The 21,559-nt window shown below is 41.0% G+C and overlaps 1 protein-coding gene across 3 annotated transcripts in view; it reads right to left on the bottom strand.

The window, feature by feature from the left end:
• The window catches only part of MRRF (mitochondrial ribosome recycling factor), a 56,503-nt gene that overhangs the window by 32,755 nt on the left and 2,189 nt on the right, over positions 1-21,559 (bottom strand). For 2 of the 3 annotated variants that reach the window (XM_061433434.1, XM_061433433.1), the window contains exons 2-4: positions 16,210-16,421; positions 10,840-10,995; positions 5,294-5,412 (exon numbers count right to left, since the gene is read on the bottom strand). In XM_061433434.1, the coding sequence (XP_061289418.1) occupies positions 5,294-5,412; positions 10,840-10,995; positions 16,210-16,393 (459 nt within the window). In that variant the 5' untranslated portion in view covers positions 16,394-16,421. The remainder of the gene's footprint in view (positions 1-5,293; positions 5,413-10,839; positions 10,996-16,209; positions 16,422-21,559) is intronic. The other variant, XM_061433435.1, reaches the window with a different exon arrangement.

The following is a 21,559-nucleotide window of genomic DNA, read 5'->3' as shown; positions in this document are numbered from 1 at the left end:
TTCTCTGATGCACCGCTGTCCTAAGGTCCATCTGGGTCTCTTCTGACACAGCCTTGCTCTCTCCCAAACTGCCTTATCTCAACTTCAAGCAACATTATAACCACACCTGGTTTGCAATCCTACCGCATAAGAGGAGGGAGTGTGGAAGAGAGAATTTCATTGGTGTGACAATGTGCCATTCATGAAAACAAGGCCCCTGATTTTCAAAAGAATTTTAGGTTTGACCAGAGCCAATCCACGTCGCTTGGATTCAACGGAGCCAACTCCCAGCCTCGAGTTCCTCCCTAGACTTTCCGGTTTAAATAAATGGGGTTTGTTGCACACCTATTTTATTTTTCCAGGTTGGGTTTTGTTTCAAGGGCGTGCCTAAAAAGCTCATCCATTTCATGGTAAAATGACCTAAATTCTACAGGGACATAAGATGTTATCGTTAGGTCAAAAAGACAAACCAGCATTCCACAAGAAGACAAATCATGCCCTTGGGCTACAGAATTTAACTGTGCAGCCACTGCTTAAAATGATAAATTCTCAAAATGTACCTCTGACCACAGACTATGGAGCTGGAAGGGATCTCAGACAGTCCAGTCCCTTCCTTATGTGTGCAGGGACCTGCTGGTAAAGGTCACACCCCTACACAGAGACACAGTCCCTGAAAGCCAAGAGCAACGGAGTGAAGACCTCGCCCATCACGCTTCTGGTTACTGGCAGTGTTAAGAGGAGGCTCAGCTCCTCAACTCTCCATCCAGTGACGTTACTTAGTCTCTATGACCTCCCAGATCCACTAGCTCAATGTGTTCAGTAACTGTGGCACAGGGAATTTGATTCTTTTTTTTTAATAGCCAAAAAGAATTTGGAACTAGGTCTGGTGTATAAAACGTATGGCCAAGGTAAATAAAAGAGCTGGATAAAGAAATGAAATTTTCCTCTACAAGAGAACTACTAACTTCTTTAATAAAATGAAACACAGATTTCTAAAGTTAAACATAAAGGGAAGGGCTTCCCTGACAGTCCAGAAGTTAGGACTCCACACTTCCAATGCAGGAGGCGCAGGTTCTATCCCTGGTCGGGGGAACTAAGATCCTACATGCCTCTCAGTGTGGCCAAAATATAAATAAATGGACTAATTAATTTAAAAAAAATTTTTTTTAAAAAGGGAGAATCACCACTTTGAAGAACTGACCTGATTTCAAGTCTAATATTTTTTTGAAGCTTTTCATTGAAGGAAAGACTGGTAAGTTGGCTGGACCAGCCCACCACCACCACCTCCACTTTCCCTTCACAGTTTGGCCCAAGTGTTGTCACACAGCCTTCCTAGGCAAGCATGGGAGCACCCACCGCTGCTTCCAAGCTGGGCAGGAGATACAGCTCAATATTTACACCTTCCCTGTCCAAGGCTCAGTGCCAAGGATGCAGTGAGTGCTCAGTAGAAGCTTGCTGAATAAGTAGATTAATATGTATATTAAAGCACTGGCTCAAACCTGTTAGAAAAACTCTTCATGTTTATACCCCTCCCAAAAGCCTTATTTTGTTATCATTTTATACCTGTTCTGTGTCCTTTCACATGCAGAAAAAATATGAACCAAGAGTGGTTTCATTTGCAAAAAAAACCTACTGAAAGAGGTAGTTCTTCTGAAACACTTTAAACATGTACATTTTAGTTTGATACAGAATACAGAAACTCAGGGAATTATAGTCATTTTCCCAACATGACTTCTGACCTACTCATGGTTCCGACAAAAAGGCATGCATTTCTATCCTATTTCCATCTCTTAGCCTTTACCCCTCACTGAAGAGATGCCCGCCAGCGCCCCAGTGCAAACAGACGCCCTCCGATGGCAACAATGACCCACTGGTTGTGGCTGCTTGGAGTACTGTGTGGAGAAAGATCACAGATCCCATGTGGTGTTAGGCAGGACCGAGTGCTGTGATCAATTAGCAACGTCTGCTATCACTGCGTGCGTGCATGCTCGCTCAGTAGTGTTTGACTCTCTGGGACCCCAGGGATTATAGCCTGCCATGCTCCTCTGTCCATGGGATTTTTCAGGCAAGAATACTGGAGTGGGTTGCCTTTCCTCCTCCAGGGATTCTTAAACTAATAAATCCAATTCATTCACGTCTATACTCACATCTATGTGCGTGTGTATGCTACAGGACAAAAGACGATGAAATTTTTGTAGACAGGTGAACAAGTCCTTGACAATCTGGGTTCAAGTCAACAGCTGATTTGCAGAGACTCAACAAAAATACTTGTGGAATTAAGGAACAGATGGTGAAGGAAGCACAGGATTTAGAGTCAAACAGACAGACCTAAGCTCAAGTCCTGGCTCTACCGCCACAGCATGAATCTGTGGAAGAATTCTACTTTTCTGAGCCTCAGTTTCCTCCTCCAGAAAACGGACTTAAGTCTAACTTTAAAGAGTAGCTGTGCTGATCACATGAAACAGAACACGAGAAAGCAATGCCCAGCAGCCCTGTAGACACTCAACCCACCTTTCTTCCTTCCACAAGAGCAATAAAGGAGCCTGCAGAATTTTTTTTCTCATTTGCCTTGTTCAAATCATGCTGTGGTCTGTTTTTTTTCCCCAAACTCCCTTCTTTCCCATCATTAACTCTAGCTGCAGGCAAGTTTATGGAAGGTAGTAACTTGTGTGTATCATTTATCAAGCAGGACACATGCTAAACAAATGCAATGCAGTTTTCTGTCCTCAATGCATTTAAAAACATTATGCATGTAAATCTGCATCATGTCTCTATGGCATGACACAGAAATGCTCAGATTTGAAAAGAAAGCCAGCCGCTTGTGAAACAGAAAGGAAGTATATAAACACAGAGAGGATTAGCTCAGCATTTTGAAGCTATAAACCTGGGCACTCCGTGGACAGCTTCTAAACCAGAGGAAGGAAATGTTTAGTTAGAGCTATTTGTTTAATATATACACCAGATGAGATAAAGGAATTCAAAAGACAATGTAACTCACACTTCCTCACTCTGTCCTTGTAAGGAGCCTCTCTACTAAGGTTAACTGTAGATGTGTTGTGTTTTTTTTTTTCAAAACTCACAGAATTTCAACTTGGAGAAATGGCAAAGATGCCTTGCTTGGAAAATGAAGATATATTCCCATTTCCTAAGAAAAAATTAAGCTGTTAGTACCTCCTCCTGCCTCCTAAGACACTCTGGTGGCCAATCAGGTGCTTCTTCTGTGAATGCCTTTTGCTATTTAATAACAGAAGTGGCTGGCTCTGAAAAGCAATCTGCCTGATGAGGTCTTCAAGCTGTGTAATTAGGAGGCTGTTCCCTAAATTGGCCCGCGGTGCCTGTGGGATCAGATGAACAAGGCAGAGAGGCCTCAGTGGTTCAGAGGGGCCAGAAGGGGAAAGAGCTAAGAGTTCCCTTTCTGTCCATTTCTCTGCTCCTCAGGAACACCACGAATGAGTGCCTCCCTTCCATCAACCTAATGACAAGTATTCACCCACTTGAGGGAAATGTACTGGGTGCGTCCATGTGTCAGGCATGGTGTTTGGTGCTGGACAGAATGAGCAAGTTGGATACGATTCCTACATTCCAAGCTTATGATCTAGGGAAAGGGAGATAGAAAACTAAGATGTAGATAAGGGCATAACTGTTAATAAGTACAATGAAGAAAAAGAACTGTGCTGTATAAAAGTGGTTAATATAGAGGAATAATTGAGATTTTGCGTAGACTAGGAAAGACTTCCCTGAGAAAGCAATATGAAAGCTGTGGTCCAAAATACGGATAGTAATCGGCCAGACAAGGGTGATCCTAGCAAAGGAAACAGCATATGCAAAGGCCCTGAGGATATTAAGGGTTTGAGGAACTGAAAGGCTCGTGGGCAGAGCAGTGTGCAAGGGTGACAGCGCACAAGACCGGGGCGTCTGCAGGGACAGGCAGGGGCTGTTTCACACGAAGCCGTCTAGGCCACAGTCATCTTCTTAGAGATTACTTGAAGCCGCTGATGAACTCAATGCCCGGGAATGGCATAATCCAATAGATATTAATATCTTTACAAGTTCACTCTGGCTGAAGTATGGAGAACACAACAGGGGAGGAGAGAGTAATACCCCCACAAATATGGGCACATTGGCTGCAAGAGCCCCCTGATTTGAAAGTTTGTTCGTAGCAAGGGCTTACTCTTATCTCTAACCCAGTTTTGTCAAATCCAGCAGGTTCAACTTTGGGCTAGAATTACTGAAAGAGACCAGTGGAATAGAGACTTCAGATTCCTTCACCTCAGGTGAACAGATGACGAAATGGAGACCCATAGAATGACGCAACCTACATAGTCAGCTGGCGAGAGGTGGGACCACATTCCAGGTCCTCAAGGAGTCCCAATCCAGGTCACTTCTTACTGGACCAGGAAGGAACAGCCTATTTATCTTCCTCAACCAGACTTAAAATCACAGCCTCCAGGTTGCAATGATCTAATGCAACCCACCTTCCAGCCCTGGAAGCACTGTGCTCTGGGCAATATTCTGCAATGGTCAGTCGAGTCCCAAAGGAATGTGAATTCCTGGAAGGTCTGCTCCAAAAAGGGCTACCCTGGTGGCTCAAACGGTAAAGAACCCACCTGGGTTGGGAAGATCCGCTGGAGGAGGGCATGGCAACCCACTCCAGTATTCTTGCCTGGAGAATCCCCGTGGACAGAGGAGCCTGGTGGGCTACTGTCCATGGGGTCACAAAGAGTCAGACACAACTGAGTGACTAAGCACAGCACAGCACAGCACTACTCCAAATAATGCAAAAGTCATAAACTGGTGGCCCATGGGTCAAACATGGCCCATCAATATATTTTGTCATAGACTTAAAACACACTGAAAAAGGGAATTAGTTAGCAACATTTAGCAAAGATAGAAACTGCAGCTATTGGCTTCTTCTGTAAATAAAAATCTTAGTATCTGGTAGTATCTGATTACCAGGTACACATTTCTGCCTGGGAAGGATCAGCAGCAACTGGGCAAAGGCTGCTCCCTTCAGACAGGGCGCACGCTCTACAGTTTACCCCTGCCTGCAATTACCCCACTGCCACTACTGTTTGTCTTAGATGGGACCTGAATCAGTATCCAAATTACTCGCCTGGGCTCTATAGTGTTTGAGTAAAATAGAAAAGGAATTTAGAAACAGAAAGAGAGCTTTTCTTATCCTTAAATTCCCTTTGTTATGCCTTGTCTCTTGTTTCACCCCAAAGTGAAGGGAATACTTCCTCCTGACGTGTTGTAGTCTCCTGCATTACAAGGGAGACCATGGAGAGGGAGCCCTTGAGCAAGGCCACCTTACCTCTGGGAAGCTGGCCATATTCACCAGTATCAGCTGTGGCGACTTCATGGAGATCTGGCTGATCTGGTTGAGAGGAAGCTTCCCATCAGCAGTCACCACAGTGATATTGTCAAGGGCTCCTAAAAGGAAGTTTAAAGAAAGCGTTTTAGAATTCAGAAGGACTTTTAGTAACCTCACATCTAAGTCTCTATCAATTCAGATTCAACTAATGTTTAGAGAAATATCAATAACCTCAGATATGCAGATGACACCACCCTTATGGCAGAAAGTGAAGAGGAACTAAAGAGCCTCTTGATGAAGGTGAAAGAGGAGAGTGGAAAAGCTGGCTTAAAACTCAACGTTCAAAAAATGAAGATCATGGCATCTGGTCCCATCAGATCAGATCAGATCAGTCGCTCAGTCATGTCCAACTCTTTGCGACCCCATGAATCCCAGCACACCAGGCCTCCCTGTCCATCACCAACTCCCGGAGTTCACTCAGACTCACGTCCATTGAGTCAGTGATGCCATGCAGCCATCTCCTCCTCTGTCGTCCCCTTCTCCTCCTGCCCCCAATCCCTCCCAGCATCAGAGTCTTTTCCAACGAGTCAACTCTTCGCATGAGGTAGCTAAAGTACTGGAGTTTCAGCTTTAGCATCATTCCTTCCAAAGAAATCCCAGGGCTGATCTCCTTCAGAATGGACTGGATCTCCTTGCAGTCCAAGGGACTCTCAAGAGTCTTCTCCAACACCACAGTTCAAAAGCATCAATTCTTCGGTGCTCAGCCTTCTTCACAGTCCAACTCTCACATCCATACATGACCACAGGAAAAACCATAGCCTTGATTAGACGGACCTTTGTTGGCAAAGTAATGTCTCTGCTTTTCAATATGCTATCTAGGTTGGTCATAACTTTTCTTCCACGGCGTAACCGTCTTTTAATTTCATGGCTGCTGTCACCATCTGCAGTGATTTTGGAGCCCAAAAAGATAAAGTCTGACACTGTTTCCACTGTTTCTCCATCTATTTCCCATGAAGTGATGGGACCAGATGCCATGATCTTCGTTTTCTGAATGTTGAGCTTTAAGCCAACTTTTTCACTCTCTACTTTCACCTTCATCAAGAGGCTTTTGAGTTCCTCTTCACTTTCTGCCATAAGGGTGGTGTCATCTGCATATCTGAGGTTATTGATATTTCTCCCGGCAATCTTGATTCCAGCTTGTGTTTCTTCCAGTCCAGCGTTTCTCATGATGTACTCTGCATATAAGTTAAATAAACAGGGTGACAATATACAGCCTTGACGTACTCCTTTTCCTATTTGGAACCAGTCTGTTGTTCCATGTCCAATTCTAACTGTTGCTTCCTGACCTGCATACATATTTCTCAAGAGGCAGATCAGGTGGTCTGGTATTCCCATCTCTTTCAGAATTTTCCACAGTTTATTGTGATCCACACAGTCAAAGGCTTTGGCATAGTCAATAAAGCAGAAATAGATGTTTTTCTGGAACTCTCTTGCTTTTTCCATGATCCAGCGGATGTTGGCAATTTGATCTCTGGTTCCTCTGCCTTTTCAAAAACCAGCTTGAACATCAGGAAGTTCACGGTTCACATATTGCTGAAGCCTGGCTTGGAGAATTTTGAGCATTACTTTACTAGATGGGGAAACACTGGAAACAGTGACAGACTTCGTTTTCTCGGACTCCAGACTTTTATAGAAGCAGTGGTGTCATGTGATGGAAAGAGCTTTGAAATGCTGACAAAACTAGGTTGAAATTCCTCACCAGCACTAGAGTGGCCAACGATCCTGACTTGCCTGGTCCTGCATGGTTTCCTGTGACACAAGACTTTGAGAGCTGAAACTGGAAAGTGTTGGTCACCCTTCCCACTATGTCACCATTTACTAACATGAAACCTCAGGCAAGTCAGTCACCTTCTCAGTACCTTGGTTTCCAACTCAATTAAAAAATACTTTACAGGATTAACATGTAGATTACAACTCAATATAAATAAGCAAATATACAATAGGCACATACACAAAAAAAACATAAAAATAGGTACCTCTTACTAGCCCTTTTCACAACTAGTCTGTAACATTGTATCACTATATCCACTTTACACCAGAGAAAGAAACTTGGGGAGGCAAAATGAGCCAAATCACAGAGCTAACAAAAGGAAAACCCAGCAAGAGCCCAGCCCCAACTCAGGTGTGCTTACTTCCAACTCTGATCAAGTCTCTTTCCCTTATCTGTGGAATTCAACTTTGAGTTGCACCATTCAGAAATCCCCAGGGAGCTTTTAAATTTAGATTCCTGGGTCCCACTCCCCAGAGATCCTGATTCTGTAGGGGCTCAGGAGCCTGTGATTTTGGGGGCTCTTGTTTTCTTTCAAGATGACCACATGATTCAGACATACAGCCAGGTTTGGAACTGTTACCTCGTACCACCTTGATTTTGGCACTTAGACTCCCTTTAGGAACAACAACAACAAAAAAACCCACCAATTATTACCACTTCACTGATGCCCTGGATCTGATCTTTGTCCATATCTGAATTAGGGAAAACCTTGGGCAAAATTTTCTTGTCAAGAAGGCAAGTATATTGTTACAAGACAATAAAAGGGGCATTACTCAAACTCCCTGATTTCCTATGAAATGAGAACTAGAAGAAAATTTTACCATTCATTTTAAGAATCACTCGAGAATGGCTCATTCTGACACACCGTGTGTGTGTGTGGTGGTGGTGGTGGTGGTGGTGGTGGTGGTAGAGGTGTCAGTCTTTTAAACAAATTGGGAGTTGTCCTAGCAAATTGTTAGGATAATGCAGTTCCACACTATGACCCAAAGATCTGATCTGAAGCACAGTCCTCAACTCAATTCAATGCCACCACAAGTTAGAAGGCTGTTGACGCCACTGGCTTCAATCTGGGAAAGTCCATGATTCTGAAGACCAATGACCTGGTTCAAATACCAACCCTGCCACTTCCTGAACTGTGTGACCTTGGCAAGGTCTCCTCAACCTTTTGGGCGTCTGTTTCCTGGTTTCTAAACAGGGTATTAAAATCATACTTATCTCACTGGGTTGTTATGAGAGTTAAAAGAGTTTATGGAAAGCCCTTATACTGTCCTCGCATATACAAGGGCCCAATACACGCTATTATCATTATGTCTCAACTTTCCCCTATATTTTAACCAAACTAACCTACTTACAGTTTCTCTAATAACAGTCCGTTCTGTCTTGCCTTAGGATCCTCAGCATATATTTTTCCTTCCACTAAGGACACCCTTCTATGGTCAGATAACTTCTGCTCATTCTTGAACACCAGCTATGATTGCATCTAATCTCAGAAATCCTGTCTGACCTCTTAGGTTGTATTACAAATCCTTTATGAGCTCCAGGATCCTACACACAAATCTATAATAATGATGACCCATCTTTACTGAACACTTCCTAGGGCAAGACGTGGTTCTAAATGCTTTCTATAATTTATTCGTTTTTATGATCAAATAAACCTGTGAGACAGTTCCACCATTTTACAGATGTGGAAACTAGGGCACAGAAAATAACTTGTCCAAGGTCACAAGAGCCCTTAATGGGGCCTGAATTCAAACCTAGACCTGATCAACTCCAAAGTCATGATCTTCACCACTCTGCTTTGCTATGTGGTTTCACACCTTGATTTACTTGTCTATCCCTACACACTAGGATCTAGGCTCTTGGAAGGTGGGGACAATGTCTTTTCTCTCTGAATCTACAGCACCTATTAAACAGCACAGAATAAGTGCTTAATAGTGCACTGATGAATAAATAAATGTATGTATGAATGGATGAATGAATGAGAGGACAAGAATGAAGAAACAAACCTGTATTTTAGACAACTATTAAAAGCGATCAATTCTGTCTTCAATCTTGGAGACAGAATTTCTGGTAGACAGACAGAGGTACAAGTGGGAAAGTATCTGCTGGTTCAGATAGTACTGAAAGATGATATGGAATTATCTGGTAAAAAAAAAAAAAAAAAAAGTAAAATAAAATGAAATCCTGGCTAAATTCAGCCTGTTTCACCCAGTCTCTTCAGGGCCCCAAGTTCTACACAGAACGCTGTACAAACATAACCTCGAAGAGAAAGAAGCAAAGAGGAAATACCAGTGGGAGGCCTTTTGAAAACGGATCTTAATTCAGCCTTCCTGATTTGCCGTAAGATCCTCCACCACAGAAGTCCCAACATGGGTTTTTCACCATGCAATTGTGGTGGTTCCCATTCCCCAAATCCGTATCGACATAATGCATCAAATCCTTTCCCCTCAATCTGTCCCCAGCGAGCATCTCCCTCAGCCTCATTCCTGCCCCTCATTTTTGCAGAGGTTAACATTTAACAAATTACACTCCCAACCTCTTTCCAGGCCCATCATCTTTTTAAGTTCAACAAGAGTGGAGCTTGCTGGCCAATTTGAAGTATCACATTTCTCCCTGAGCTCCTCTCAAACTGCTCTCTGGTTTCGGCTGCAGAATGTTAACAGGCCAGAAAGCACAGGGGAGACAAAGCACTTTATCAGCTTCATACCTAAAATAATAAGCAAGTTTAAAATAAACAGTTGGGAGAGATTGAATGGCACGCTCTACTGTCAGCAAAGGCAGAAATGCCCCAGCCCAGGGTGACAAATGATAGAATGGTCTTCTGGTTTCACACTGGATCTCATCTCTGATGTTTCTGCTGGTGTTTATAGATGGAGCTGTAGATTTTTCACTTGGTTTTCTTAAGAACAAGTTCATGAAATATTTTCTAGCTTTCTTATGAACTATCCCAACCAAGATGTGAGCGGAAGCAGTCCAAGCTCCACAGATATTTTCCGAGGGGGTCCCGGGCTTGACTCTAGGATGATGACAATTTCCAAAAGGCCAATTTAATAGCAATTGGATTTTTCCTGCCTGCCTGCACCATTAGCTGACAACTCACTTCTTCCATCACATCTGCAAACAGTTCTCCTAGACAGTTCTGACATTTCCCACTTAGAAAAGCCATTTTCAGGAAGTTATTAACCCAAACGGAATCTTCCTGGTCAAGCCCAGAGGTATAGAAATGCCTCAGGTGGGCATGTCTGTAGACAGTAGGTCCCCAGTAAGGGATAAGAATGGCCAATTCGGACAAAAAATTGACAAATCAGACCAAATATTTCAGTTACTATGAGACTAAATACCTATAAGTTTTTAGAGTACAGTAATAATGAAAGTCCCATTTTCTGACAGTATGATTCCATGAGAGCAAAGATCATGCCTATTTTTGTTTACTGTGAACCACCACGATGACTAGTTCATAGCAGACAAGTATTTGCTAAATGGATAAACGCAGTGTTAATACATGCTGGGCACTCTACAAGAATCATTACACATGTTACCTCACTTATTTTCATCCCCATCCCAAAGCTAGAAGGCGGGAATTAGACAAGGAAACTGAACACCAGAGAAGTAAAGTAACTGCCAGTGGTCACCAATTGGTACGTAAAATCCAGGTCTGCCAAACCAATGTTCTTGCCATCGTGCCCCTCTCCAAAACACAGGATCACTCACTAACCTGGTGAAGTCCTTATGTTGACAGTCTTATTGAAATTATCCTTGAGTGCTTCTATCACAGACTTCATTTCTTCATCCACTTCTTCTAAGTTGATGATATCCTCAACCAAGGCAGTGTTAAGATTCATTCTGGTTTGGGACTGTCCTTTCCCTTTGGCTAGAAAGTCAACATTCAATGAATTTAAAAGGAAAAAAAAAAAGCATAAATAGAGACAATAAACAATGAGTTAAGAAAACGAGAGGCACAGAAAATATATTAATTCATTTCAAAATGAATCCTAAAACAAGGCCATGCCAAGTGTCTGACGGCTGGTACAGACAGGAAGAACAGCAGTGGTTTAGCAGCATGAAACACCACCAGCGGCAGTGACAATGGCTTATATTTTAGGAAACCAACAATACTGAGAACTGAGTAAAATTCTAGTTTGAATCTAAACCATCACAGTGATGTTTCATAAGCTATAATATATATATGCATAGCTCACTCCTGAGTAATACAAATATTCTTGCATTCCTTTATGTAGGGTGTGGGAGGACAGAAAAAAATAAAAACGTTTAAATACTACTATCTTATACTTGTTTATTTATTAAATATTCAACATTTACTGAGATCATGCACAACAAATTTCATTAAACATCCACAATAAGTTAGATCCTGTGCTATCTGTACACCATATTACAATTTGCAATGCAATTTCAAGTACATTCTTCTATTAGAATTCAAAGCAGCTCTCTGACATAGGAAGAACAGAGATTATTATTGCTTCCATTTTACAGATAAGGAATCTGAGGAACAGCTATTGAAATGTTTTGCCCAAAGTAACCAACCAGTAAGCAGCAGAGTGATTTTTTTTTTTTAACATTTATTTGCTTGTGTCATCATCTTGCTTGAAAGCTCTGAAGTTAACAGGCTAACGGCTTAGAATTTTCAGAACTGATGAAAGAGCTGAATTTTCAGATTTAGAAACAGTTTCAAACAGGATAGTAAAAGCAAATTCATACCTAGACATTTTGCGAATGCAGAAAACCAAGGACAAAGAGGCTGTGAAAACAGCCAAAGAGAAAAGACAAATTACCCATAAAGGAACTTACGCCCATCAGTATCAGAAAGTTGTATTAAGACTAATTCACATACAAGCCCTAAATTAATATTAGCAAACCAAATCCAGCAACACACAGATTATGGAGCAAGCAATGTATATGCGCATTACACATAAGAGGGCTTATACCAAGAATGCAAAAGTGGTTTAATATCAGAAAAGGCTATTAATGTTGAGCCACCACATTCATAGACTGAAAAAAATTTTTAAATGCTCACTCAATAAATGCAGTAAGAGCACCAATAAAAAAATTAATACCCATTCAAAAAAAAACTATTAGCAAAACAGGGACAGAAGACACTTGCTTAAAAGAGAGACTACCAAAAAATAAAGCAAACATAATTCTTGATGTTAACACATAAGAAGTATTCACTATAAAGTCAGGACTAAAACAAGGATGACTACTATCAATAATCACTTTTATTCGCATATAGCTGAATTACTTTGTTGTACAGCAGAAACTATCATAATATCGTAAAGCAATTATACTCCAATAAAAAATCACTTTTATTAGAATTATATTAGAATTCCTAGACAATGTAGTTGGAAGGAAAGGAGAGAAGGAGGGAAGACGGATGGAGGAAAGAGAGAAAAGAAATAAAAGGTATGTGATATATAGATTGGGGAGGGAAAAACAAAACTATCATTAAATATAGGTATTGTAATTATCTACATAGAAAATCCAAAAAAATACACAACGGTTCTAATAAAAGAGTTCAGCAGAGTTGCAATATACAAAATCAATGTATAATTATCAAAAGTATTCCTATTCTCCAGCAACCAAACAGAACACATAATTTCTAAAAGACATAAACTTAAAGCAATGACTCTTGCAAAAAATAATATAGAACATATTTTTGACCTTAAGGCAGGGGAAAATTTCTTCAATAGGAGAAAAAGAGCACTACTAATAAAAGGAAAAGACTGACAAACTGGACTACATTAAAATTAAGAACTTCTGTTCATCAAAAAAAAAAAAAACCATGAAAAGGTCATCATTATCAGCAATACATATATATGCAAAAGTCTTGTCTTTAGAATACCTTAAAATTCTTACAAGTCAATTTTTAAAAATCAGGTCAATTTTTTTTAACGGGCAAAAGATTGGAAACAAAGAGGATATCCAAATAACCAGTAAACAAATGAAAGGTGCTCACCATCACTATTCATCAATGAAATACAAATTAAAACCATGAGATATAACGGTACATTCATTAGAATGACTAAAATTAAAAAGGCTGACCATACCAAGTGTTCACAAGTAGATAACGGGTAATTAGCGAATAGAAAACTAAAGCACCCTGGGGAGGAGAGTAACCTGACATGACCACTCTGAGAAACCATATATTCTGAAACTGAACTGAAATTTATATACACATGACCCAAGGCTCAGGAATCCTTCCTCTTGGTATACACCCAGTAGAGAGGCAAACTTATGGGCACCAAAATGCATGTTCACAGTAGCATTGTTTATTTTAGCTCAAAACTGGAAGCAACTCAAATATCCATCGGCTACAGAAAACATACATAAATCATGGTACACACATTCACTGGGATACTGTAAAAAAAAAAGGAAAATGTACCGACAACTACTACAGACAACAGCATGGACGAATCTCACGTGTAGGCTGTTATCAAAAGAAGCCAGGCATGAAAAGAATCCATTCTGAGTTCAAAAGGGGCAAAGCGAAATCTGCAGTGTTAAAGTCAAGAGAGGGGGTTGTCTTTTGAAGGGGGCGACCTGAAAAGGACAAGAGCAAAGCTTCCAGAGTACAAGCGACGTCTATATCTTAATCCGGGTGATAGTTACACGGTTGTGTTCACTTTGTGAAAATTCCCTGAGCACTTACAATTTATGTACACACTTTTTCTGTATATATAACTCAAAAGTTGACTTTGAAAAACATCATATACCAAGTGACAAAAAACGATGATACTCTAGAAATAAACCCAATTGAAGAACTGTGTAAGATCTATACGGAGAAAACCTGACAATATGATTATAAATGTCACAGAGAAGAGAAAAGGCCAAGAAGAAGAAGAAGAAAAAGCTAGTGTGTTCTGAAGGGAAAGATCTATACCACCAGATTCAAGACTTTATGACAGTGATTCAGGCATTAGGGAATTTAGTGCAGGGACAGATGAGCAGTTCAACACATCAAGAGCTCAGAAATAAATCATATATATGAAGAAACATTATATATGACAGAGGAAGCATTACAGATCTGGGAGTAAAGAAGAGTTTTCCCTAAGTGAGGTTAACTTCCTTGGTGGTACAGTGGTGAAGAATCCACCTGTCAGTGCAGGGGACACAGGTCTGATCCCTGGTCCAGGAAGATCCCACATGCCGAGGGGCAACTAAGCCTGGGTGCAACAAATACTGAGCCCATGCTCCACAAAAAGAAAAGCCTCTGCAGTGAGAAGCCTGTGCACCGCAACTAGAGAGGAGCCCCCAGTCACCGCCAACTAGAGAAAACCCACCGGAGTAACGAGGACCTAGCACAGCCAAAAATAAATAGATTTTAAAATAGTATTATTTTTGAAAAAATAAGTGAGGCTGACACACTTATTACTCACTTCCAAAAGAAATAAGATTAGATTCCCTATATCATATTCCAAAATAAACTCCGTTATGGATTAAAGACCCAAATATGAAAAGTAAAAACCTTCAAAATATTTAGAAGAAAATACAGAAGAAGAGATTTATGACTTTTGGATAGATGAAGGTATCTTAAATAAGGCCAAAAAAGCACAAATGATAAAGGAAAGAACTGAACAATATGACTGCATTAAAACTGATGTTCAATGAAAGACATTATAAAGTTAAAAGGCAAAGTAGATACCCATAACATATACATATTGACAAAGGATCAGCATTCTTAATATAGAAAGAATCCAATAAATCTAAAGGAAAAAGTCAAACCACCAACTTTTTAAAGAGGCAACCCAAGAAGATAAAAGCTGAATATGCAGTTGAATATGAAAAGACGCTGCTTACGTGCTGCAGCCACCATCTGGTGCACTGGACGACTGCAGCGCTGTGGGCACAGGGCCCCGCATTCCAGCTCTGCCACTAACTGCACATGGTCATGGGCCAAGGTCTTACACGTGGACCTCAGCTTCCTCACTCGCAAAATGGTGAGGCACGTGCGTGGCTCACTAGGTGTTGAGAAGAATTTCTTCACTGGGTAATTATAATTCCTTCAACAGATAATTTATAAAGATCAAATTAAATGATTAAATGTATGTGAATTTAAAAAATCTATAAAGCAACCTACACATCAAAAAGTTATTACCTTTATCACTATTAACTGAATATACGTTTTCTATGCATTAATGCTTTTCCAGCAACTTATTAATTTTCCTGTTAACAGGAAAGGAGAAGGTCTGTGTAAAACCATAAAAGAAAAGCAGTGGGGAAACAACATTCAGTAGCATATTTCAAGCACCATCCTTGCGAGTGAACTCCCTGACCCATGGCTGCAAGTATTAACAGCAGGTCTGCTTGACAATGTTCTGTCACTCATTCATTCCTTCAACAAAACGTTTTAATATATACTATGTGTCAGGCCCTGTTCGCTCCTAAACAAAAGACACAGATTGGGAAAAAAAAAAAAGACAGAGGTGGAGTTTTTCCTCACAGGGTCCAGTATGGAAGACATAACAAACAATAATCAACCCTACAATTAATTAATTAATGAGTGCTTTGCTAAGTACATCAAAGATAAAATAACAATGTGCACAAGTGCATGTAACAAGGGAACTGACCCAGCCTAAGAGGTCAGGGAAGGCTTTCCTGAGGAAGCGACGTTTAAGCTGAGATCTGAGTTATATCAAAGTCTCATTCTTGGATGACACAAGCCATTAAGATCATCCATCTAAATCCTCGGCTCTCATACATCTTCACCCCACAAACTTCTGCTTTTAATTTTACTTCCAACACAGATCTTCCTGGAAGGAGAAAATACATTGATCCCTGTCCCAAGTATTCTGGTTTGCTTGGCACTTACACCTCTAATTCTAAATCTAAAACAAAACAGTCGTTTTCTGAGCTGTGGCAACATATGAGGCAGCATGGAAGTGAGAAAACAGACCCTCAGCTCTAATACCATATCTGTCCCTGTGACCTTTCAAGCCTATCAACTGATCCACCTGAGACATCACTTCTTCGTGAGGCACGGGGAGAAATTCAGAACATCTCTGAGATCTCTTCCAGCTCTGATCATTCAAGGGCTAAATATAAGACAGGGGCGAGGAGGTCACGTCTCTACCTTTGGCTTTCTTGGTAGCAAAATGACGGACTGGTACGGCGGCATAGGCCATGCATTGCCCATGGTCATTCTGTCTTCCTCTCACTGTCTGCAGTGTGACTTCTGAAACAGGTCTGGTCAAGGCTGCAAGGGAGTTGCAAAATGCAGGGTGGACCAAGCGGAAGCACCTTAAACCCAAGGCCATAACTGAAGACAATCCTTGTGAATATCCACTAAAAAGAACAAGACAAAAAGGAGATCTAAGTGAAATAGACTCTCTTGTTAGTGCAACTTCAGAAAATAATCTGTACCAGTTAGCAAGCAAATCCTATCAGCAGAGCCCAACAATCCATTTTGACCTGTGTGCTAGGTCAGGGGTTCCCAACCCGTTCCATTTTGTGGCCTGTTAGGGACTGGTGGCAGGACAGGAGGTGGGCACCAGGTGAGCCAGCAGAAGCTTCATCTGTATTTACAGCCACTCCCCAGCCCTCCCGTTACAGCCTGAGCTCCGCCTACTGTCCGATGAACTGCAGCGTTAGATTCTCACAGGAGCACGATCAACGCAATAAGCTTGAATTACCCTGAAACCATCGCTACCCCCTGCCCAGCTCCCGTCAGTGGGAAAACTGTCTTCCACGAAACCAGTCCCTGGTGTCAATAAAGGCTGGGGACCGCTGTACTAGATAACTTAAATACATTATCTCCAGCCCTCCTCCTAACAGCTGTACAAGGATGTATGATTAGCCCCATTTTATAGGACAAAGAAACTAAGGCTCACAGAGATTTAAATATCTAGCTCACAGTCTGTAGGACGCCAAATCGCCACGCTCTTTCCACTACAGCAAATGCCAATTAGTACACAGGGAAGAGAGTTAAGTAAATGCATGGCAGCCTAAATCCTTAATGATGGTAATTAAACCCTTACAGGAAAAAAAAAAAGCACAAAATCTTGATAAAGTTACACTATAAAGAGTAACAGCAGAGCACTGGAAGAGAATTTTACATAAAATCATTTCAACAGGCATAAAATGACTGGAAAATTCACACAACAGCATTTAATTAAAATTTTCTTTGGTTCCTTATGCACTGATTACCAATTAGAATGCACTTTAATGTGAGTCTGAAGCATGGCTGAGGTTTGAGGTCTTCCATGTTATAGAACTAAAGCTCTGGAAAATGCCACCCTCCTCGGTGTTAACACAAGTTACATATGATCCTTCTGAGGTTTTTGACTGTGGAAAGATGTTAAAGCCTACAGCTACCCCTGGGATAGAACAACAGTTCTAGCTTACGGGCAAATGTGGGACTTCCCTGTTGGCTCAGTGGTAAAGAATCCGCCTGCCAATGCAGGAGACACAACTTTGATCCCTGGTCCGGGAAGATCCCCTAGAGAAGGAAATGGCAACTCACTCCAGTATTCTTGCCTGGGAAATTCTATGGACAGAGAAACCTGCTGGGTCCATGCGGTCGCAAAGGCTCAGACACAACTGATCAACTAACATACACACACACATTACAGTCTGAGTGAGAGCATGGGCTTGGCAGACAGAAGATCTAGAATCCAAGCCCATCTCCACCACACCCAAATGCTTCTGAACATCACTGCACCTTGACTTCCTCAACTGTAATAAGATGGAGATAATTATAGTTATTTCTTAGAGTTGGGAAAAATAAATTAGTTAATGTAAGTATAACACGTGGCGCGGTGTCTAACAGACAACAGGAGTTCCCCCTAACGGGTATCTGTTGACAGCTATCGCCTTTCCTTTCAAAAACTTCCATGTCAGAGTCAGACACAACAAAGAAATCTTACATGTCATTACTAAAGTACAAGGAAGCCAAGAGTCAGTCATATCTGGATGTGAATTTCAACTTGTAGCTATTCATTGCATTTTCTGGGCATCATTTCCCTCATTTGTAAAGTGAGAAAAAAACAATCCTGTTTTAAAATAAAATGAAGTAGTGAATGTAACAACCGAGTACAGTGCTGGGAATGTGCCACCTGCTATAATTATTACTTTTTTTCCTTAAGAAAAGCAAACGAGTTGCACAAAGGCAAATAATTTCCCCCGATGGAATTTTTAATAGCAAGAGATGCTAGATTTCAATGATCGGTGTATGATGTCAGTAAAAACAGATCTACATTAAAAAAATTAAAAAATGTTTCCTCTTTTTAATCATTATCAATAGCTACTATTAACAGAGGTCAGGCCCAACCTTCTTGCTTTACCCTTAATATTCATTTAATCCTCTCAAAAATGCCACAAAGAAAAGTATAATAATCTCCTCTTTATAGATGTAGAAACTCAGGCTCTAAGAGACTGTCATTGACCAAGAGGCTGGAGCTAATAGCTTTGCTCTGTAGCAGCAGCACTGTTTACACATTTTGCCTCTAAATGAGGTTTCTATATCTAGGTTTTTGCCTAATACAGCCAATGCCTAACCCACACTTATATCCAAATATGGCTGTATAATAAGGTGCTTTTTTTTTGATCTACAGGGTCTCAATCTGGCTATTCCATTTAAGACAGGTTTCCTGGTGTTCCTGTTGCAGGTCATAATGCCAATCCACAAAGCAACAGGAAATCAAAATGGGTTAGAAATAAACAACCTTTGACAGAAAACTCAATACCCAAAAGCGGACCCAGTACACGTGAACCGGAAGACGACTCTATAAATAAACCACATTGCTGAAATGCTTAAGACATGGATTTTAAACTGCACAGAAGTCAGGAAACTTCAAAGTGGAAATTCAATAAAGGCAGCCCCTTGGACTCTTTACCTCAAGAATATTCATATCAGCACTCAGTTCAGCACAGAAGTAAAGACAAGGAAAGGAACCCTCTTGCAAGCCCAAGTATTCTACAACAAAATTAACGTACAGTCAGAAGAAAATGCAGCAGGAAACATCTGACCTTTGGATGAAGTCTTGAACTGAAATGTCTGTTTGCCCACTTACTAGCAGTGTGAACCTGGGGACATCAACCTCTCTGAGCTACAGTTTCCACTGCATCTTTTTCATGGTGATATTAACGAGCCTTTAAAAAGGTAATTTTAACAATAATAATGAAACAACAGCTTATAATAGCTGGTAATAACTATGTGCCAGAGACAGTTCTAAGCACTGTATTGCATACATTAACTCATTTGAGCCTCATAATAACCCTAGGAGATAAGTACTTATTATTATACCCATTTTATGGATAAAGACACAGAGGCAAAGATAAACAATTTGCTCAAGATTTTAATTCAGGCACTTTTGTTCCACAGTTTGTGCTCTTAAGCACTATCCTATACTGTGTACATAAGACAGTGCAATTACTGGCATTATTTTTCAAACTGTTTAAATATTTTTTTACAACTATTTGAGGCACGTATTCTTTATCCAAAGCTGAGATTCTCAAAACTTGAATTTTCCCACTTGCCATAGAAGGTGCATTTTAACTTTGGAAAGAACTAGATGAGGAAGACAAAGTCCTAGCTTATCCACCATCCCAGCAACCCCTACCAATTCAGTTGTGTTCATAACATGTAGATTCTTGTAATATGAGTGTGCACACACAGGTCCTTGTTGTACATAAAATACTTTCACATGTATTACCTGATTCCCACAATAACCAGGCAACATTGTGATTACCGCTTACATTGTACAAACTGGTAAACTAGTCTTTCATTTCCTTGAATAATTTCCTGCGCCAGGGTCTTCAAAAATACTGTTGAATCTGCTTGGAATGATTTTCCCTCACCTCGTTAATGAACTTTTCTTTCAGACTTCAGCTGAAGTACCACTTCCTCAGAGGATGCCTTCCTTGGCTGTTTTCTCTAGCCCAACAGGTCAAATGTCCTATGGCCCCTTTTCTTAGTACCATGTACTTTTTCATGGCACTAACTTTAACAATATCAGTTAATATTTGTGTAACTATTTAATCGGGTTCCCTTGGTGGCTCGGTGGTACAGAATCCGCCTGCCAATGCAGGAGATGCAGGTTCAATCCCTGGGCTGGGAAGATCCTCCAGAGAAGGAAATGGCAACCCACTCCAGTATTCTTTCCTGGGCAATCCCATGGACAGAGGAGCCTGGCGGGCCACAGGCCATGGGGTCACAAAAGAGTCGGACATAACTTAGCGACTAAACAATAATTATTGGATCATTGTTTATTCCCTCCATAAGAACTGACTGTAAGTACTACAAGGAATAAACTATGGTTGTCTTGTTCAAGACTGCATCCCCAGTCCCTGGCACAGTTCTGAACACGGAAGACATTGAATAAATATGAAGACTACATGAGTGAAAGTCTAGATTGTCCTTCCTCAAAGTCATATTGCTAGCACCAAAACAGAAATCAAAGCCACAGAGAGTAGGTCCTGGGCTCTACTCCCCAACACTGCTTCCATGATCTCTTGGTTTGCCAGATTTTTCACTTAGAGATAAGAGGTCATGTTCTTCTCTAAATTCAGCAACAAGTAAAGGCATTTACAGTATCTGACTATAGGCAGGATCATGTCCCTGGCATAGCCAAAGGAAGGATGGGACACTTGAACAGGTGGAGAAACAGCTTTTGTCTAAGGAGGCCTGGTTTCCGATATTCCTATCTCATTACTCTCTGCCCATCATCCTTTTTAGATTCATAACTACAGTGAGTTCCCTACATACAAACAAACTCTGTTCTGAATGCTTGTTCATAAGCCCAATTTGTTAGTAAGTCCAACAAAGTTAGCCTAGGTACCCATCTAACACAACCAGCTATATACTACTATACTGCAATAGGTTTATAATACGTTCCCATCTTTGAAAGTTCACAACTTGAAGGTTTGTATGCAGGGAACTTACTGTACCTTGTATTCAAAAAGCACCTGTGGAAGCTGACCTGAGACTTCTATTAAGTCATTTCTTCTACCCAGGTTTTCTTTCCTCAACTATAATACAGAGGATCAGACCAGGTTTTCATTCTTTCTAACTACGAAGCTCCCCAAGATTCTGAGAATGCAGTAGGGTGGGTCAAAGGAAAAAAATGCAACAAACTTAGAGAAGACCCGGGAAAGAGTGCTGGTTCCAGCACTTCATAGGTATGTAACCTTAGGTAGGTCAAAATCTCTGGACCCCAATCTCACCTGTGGATGACAATACTATTCATCAGGGTTAGAGGAGCGACCCAATGAGCTGAGTTGCAGAAGCACTTTATAAACATAGAAGGGCAATTGAAATGACAACCGTTTTGCCACTGGACAGCAGAGTAATGGTTAAAAGGTGAGACTTAAACTTGGGCGCCATCACTCAATCCGCCTTTAGTGTGGGAGACCTGGGTTCGAACCCTGGCTTGAGTAGATCCCCTGGAGCAGGGAAAGGTTACCCACTCCAGTATTCTGGCCTG

Source organism: Bos javanicus, chromosome 11 (assembly GCF_032452875.1).
Source record: "Bos javanicus breed banteng chromosome 11, ARS-OSU_banteng_1.0, whole genome shotgun sequence".
Lineage (NCBI taxonomy): Eukaryota > Metazoa > Chordata > Mammalia > Artiodactyla > Bovidae > Bos > Bos javanicus.
This window is presented reverse-complemented; position numbering and strand designations above follow the sequence as displayed.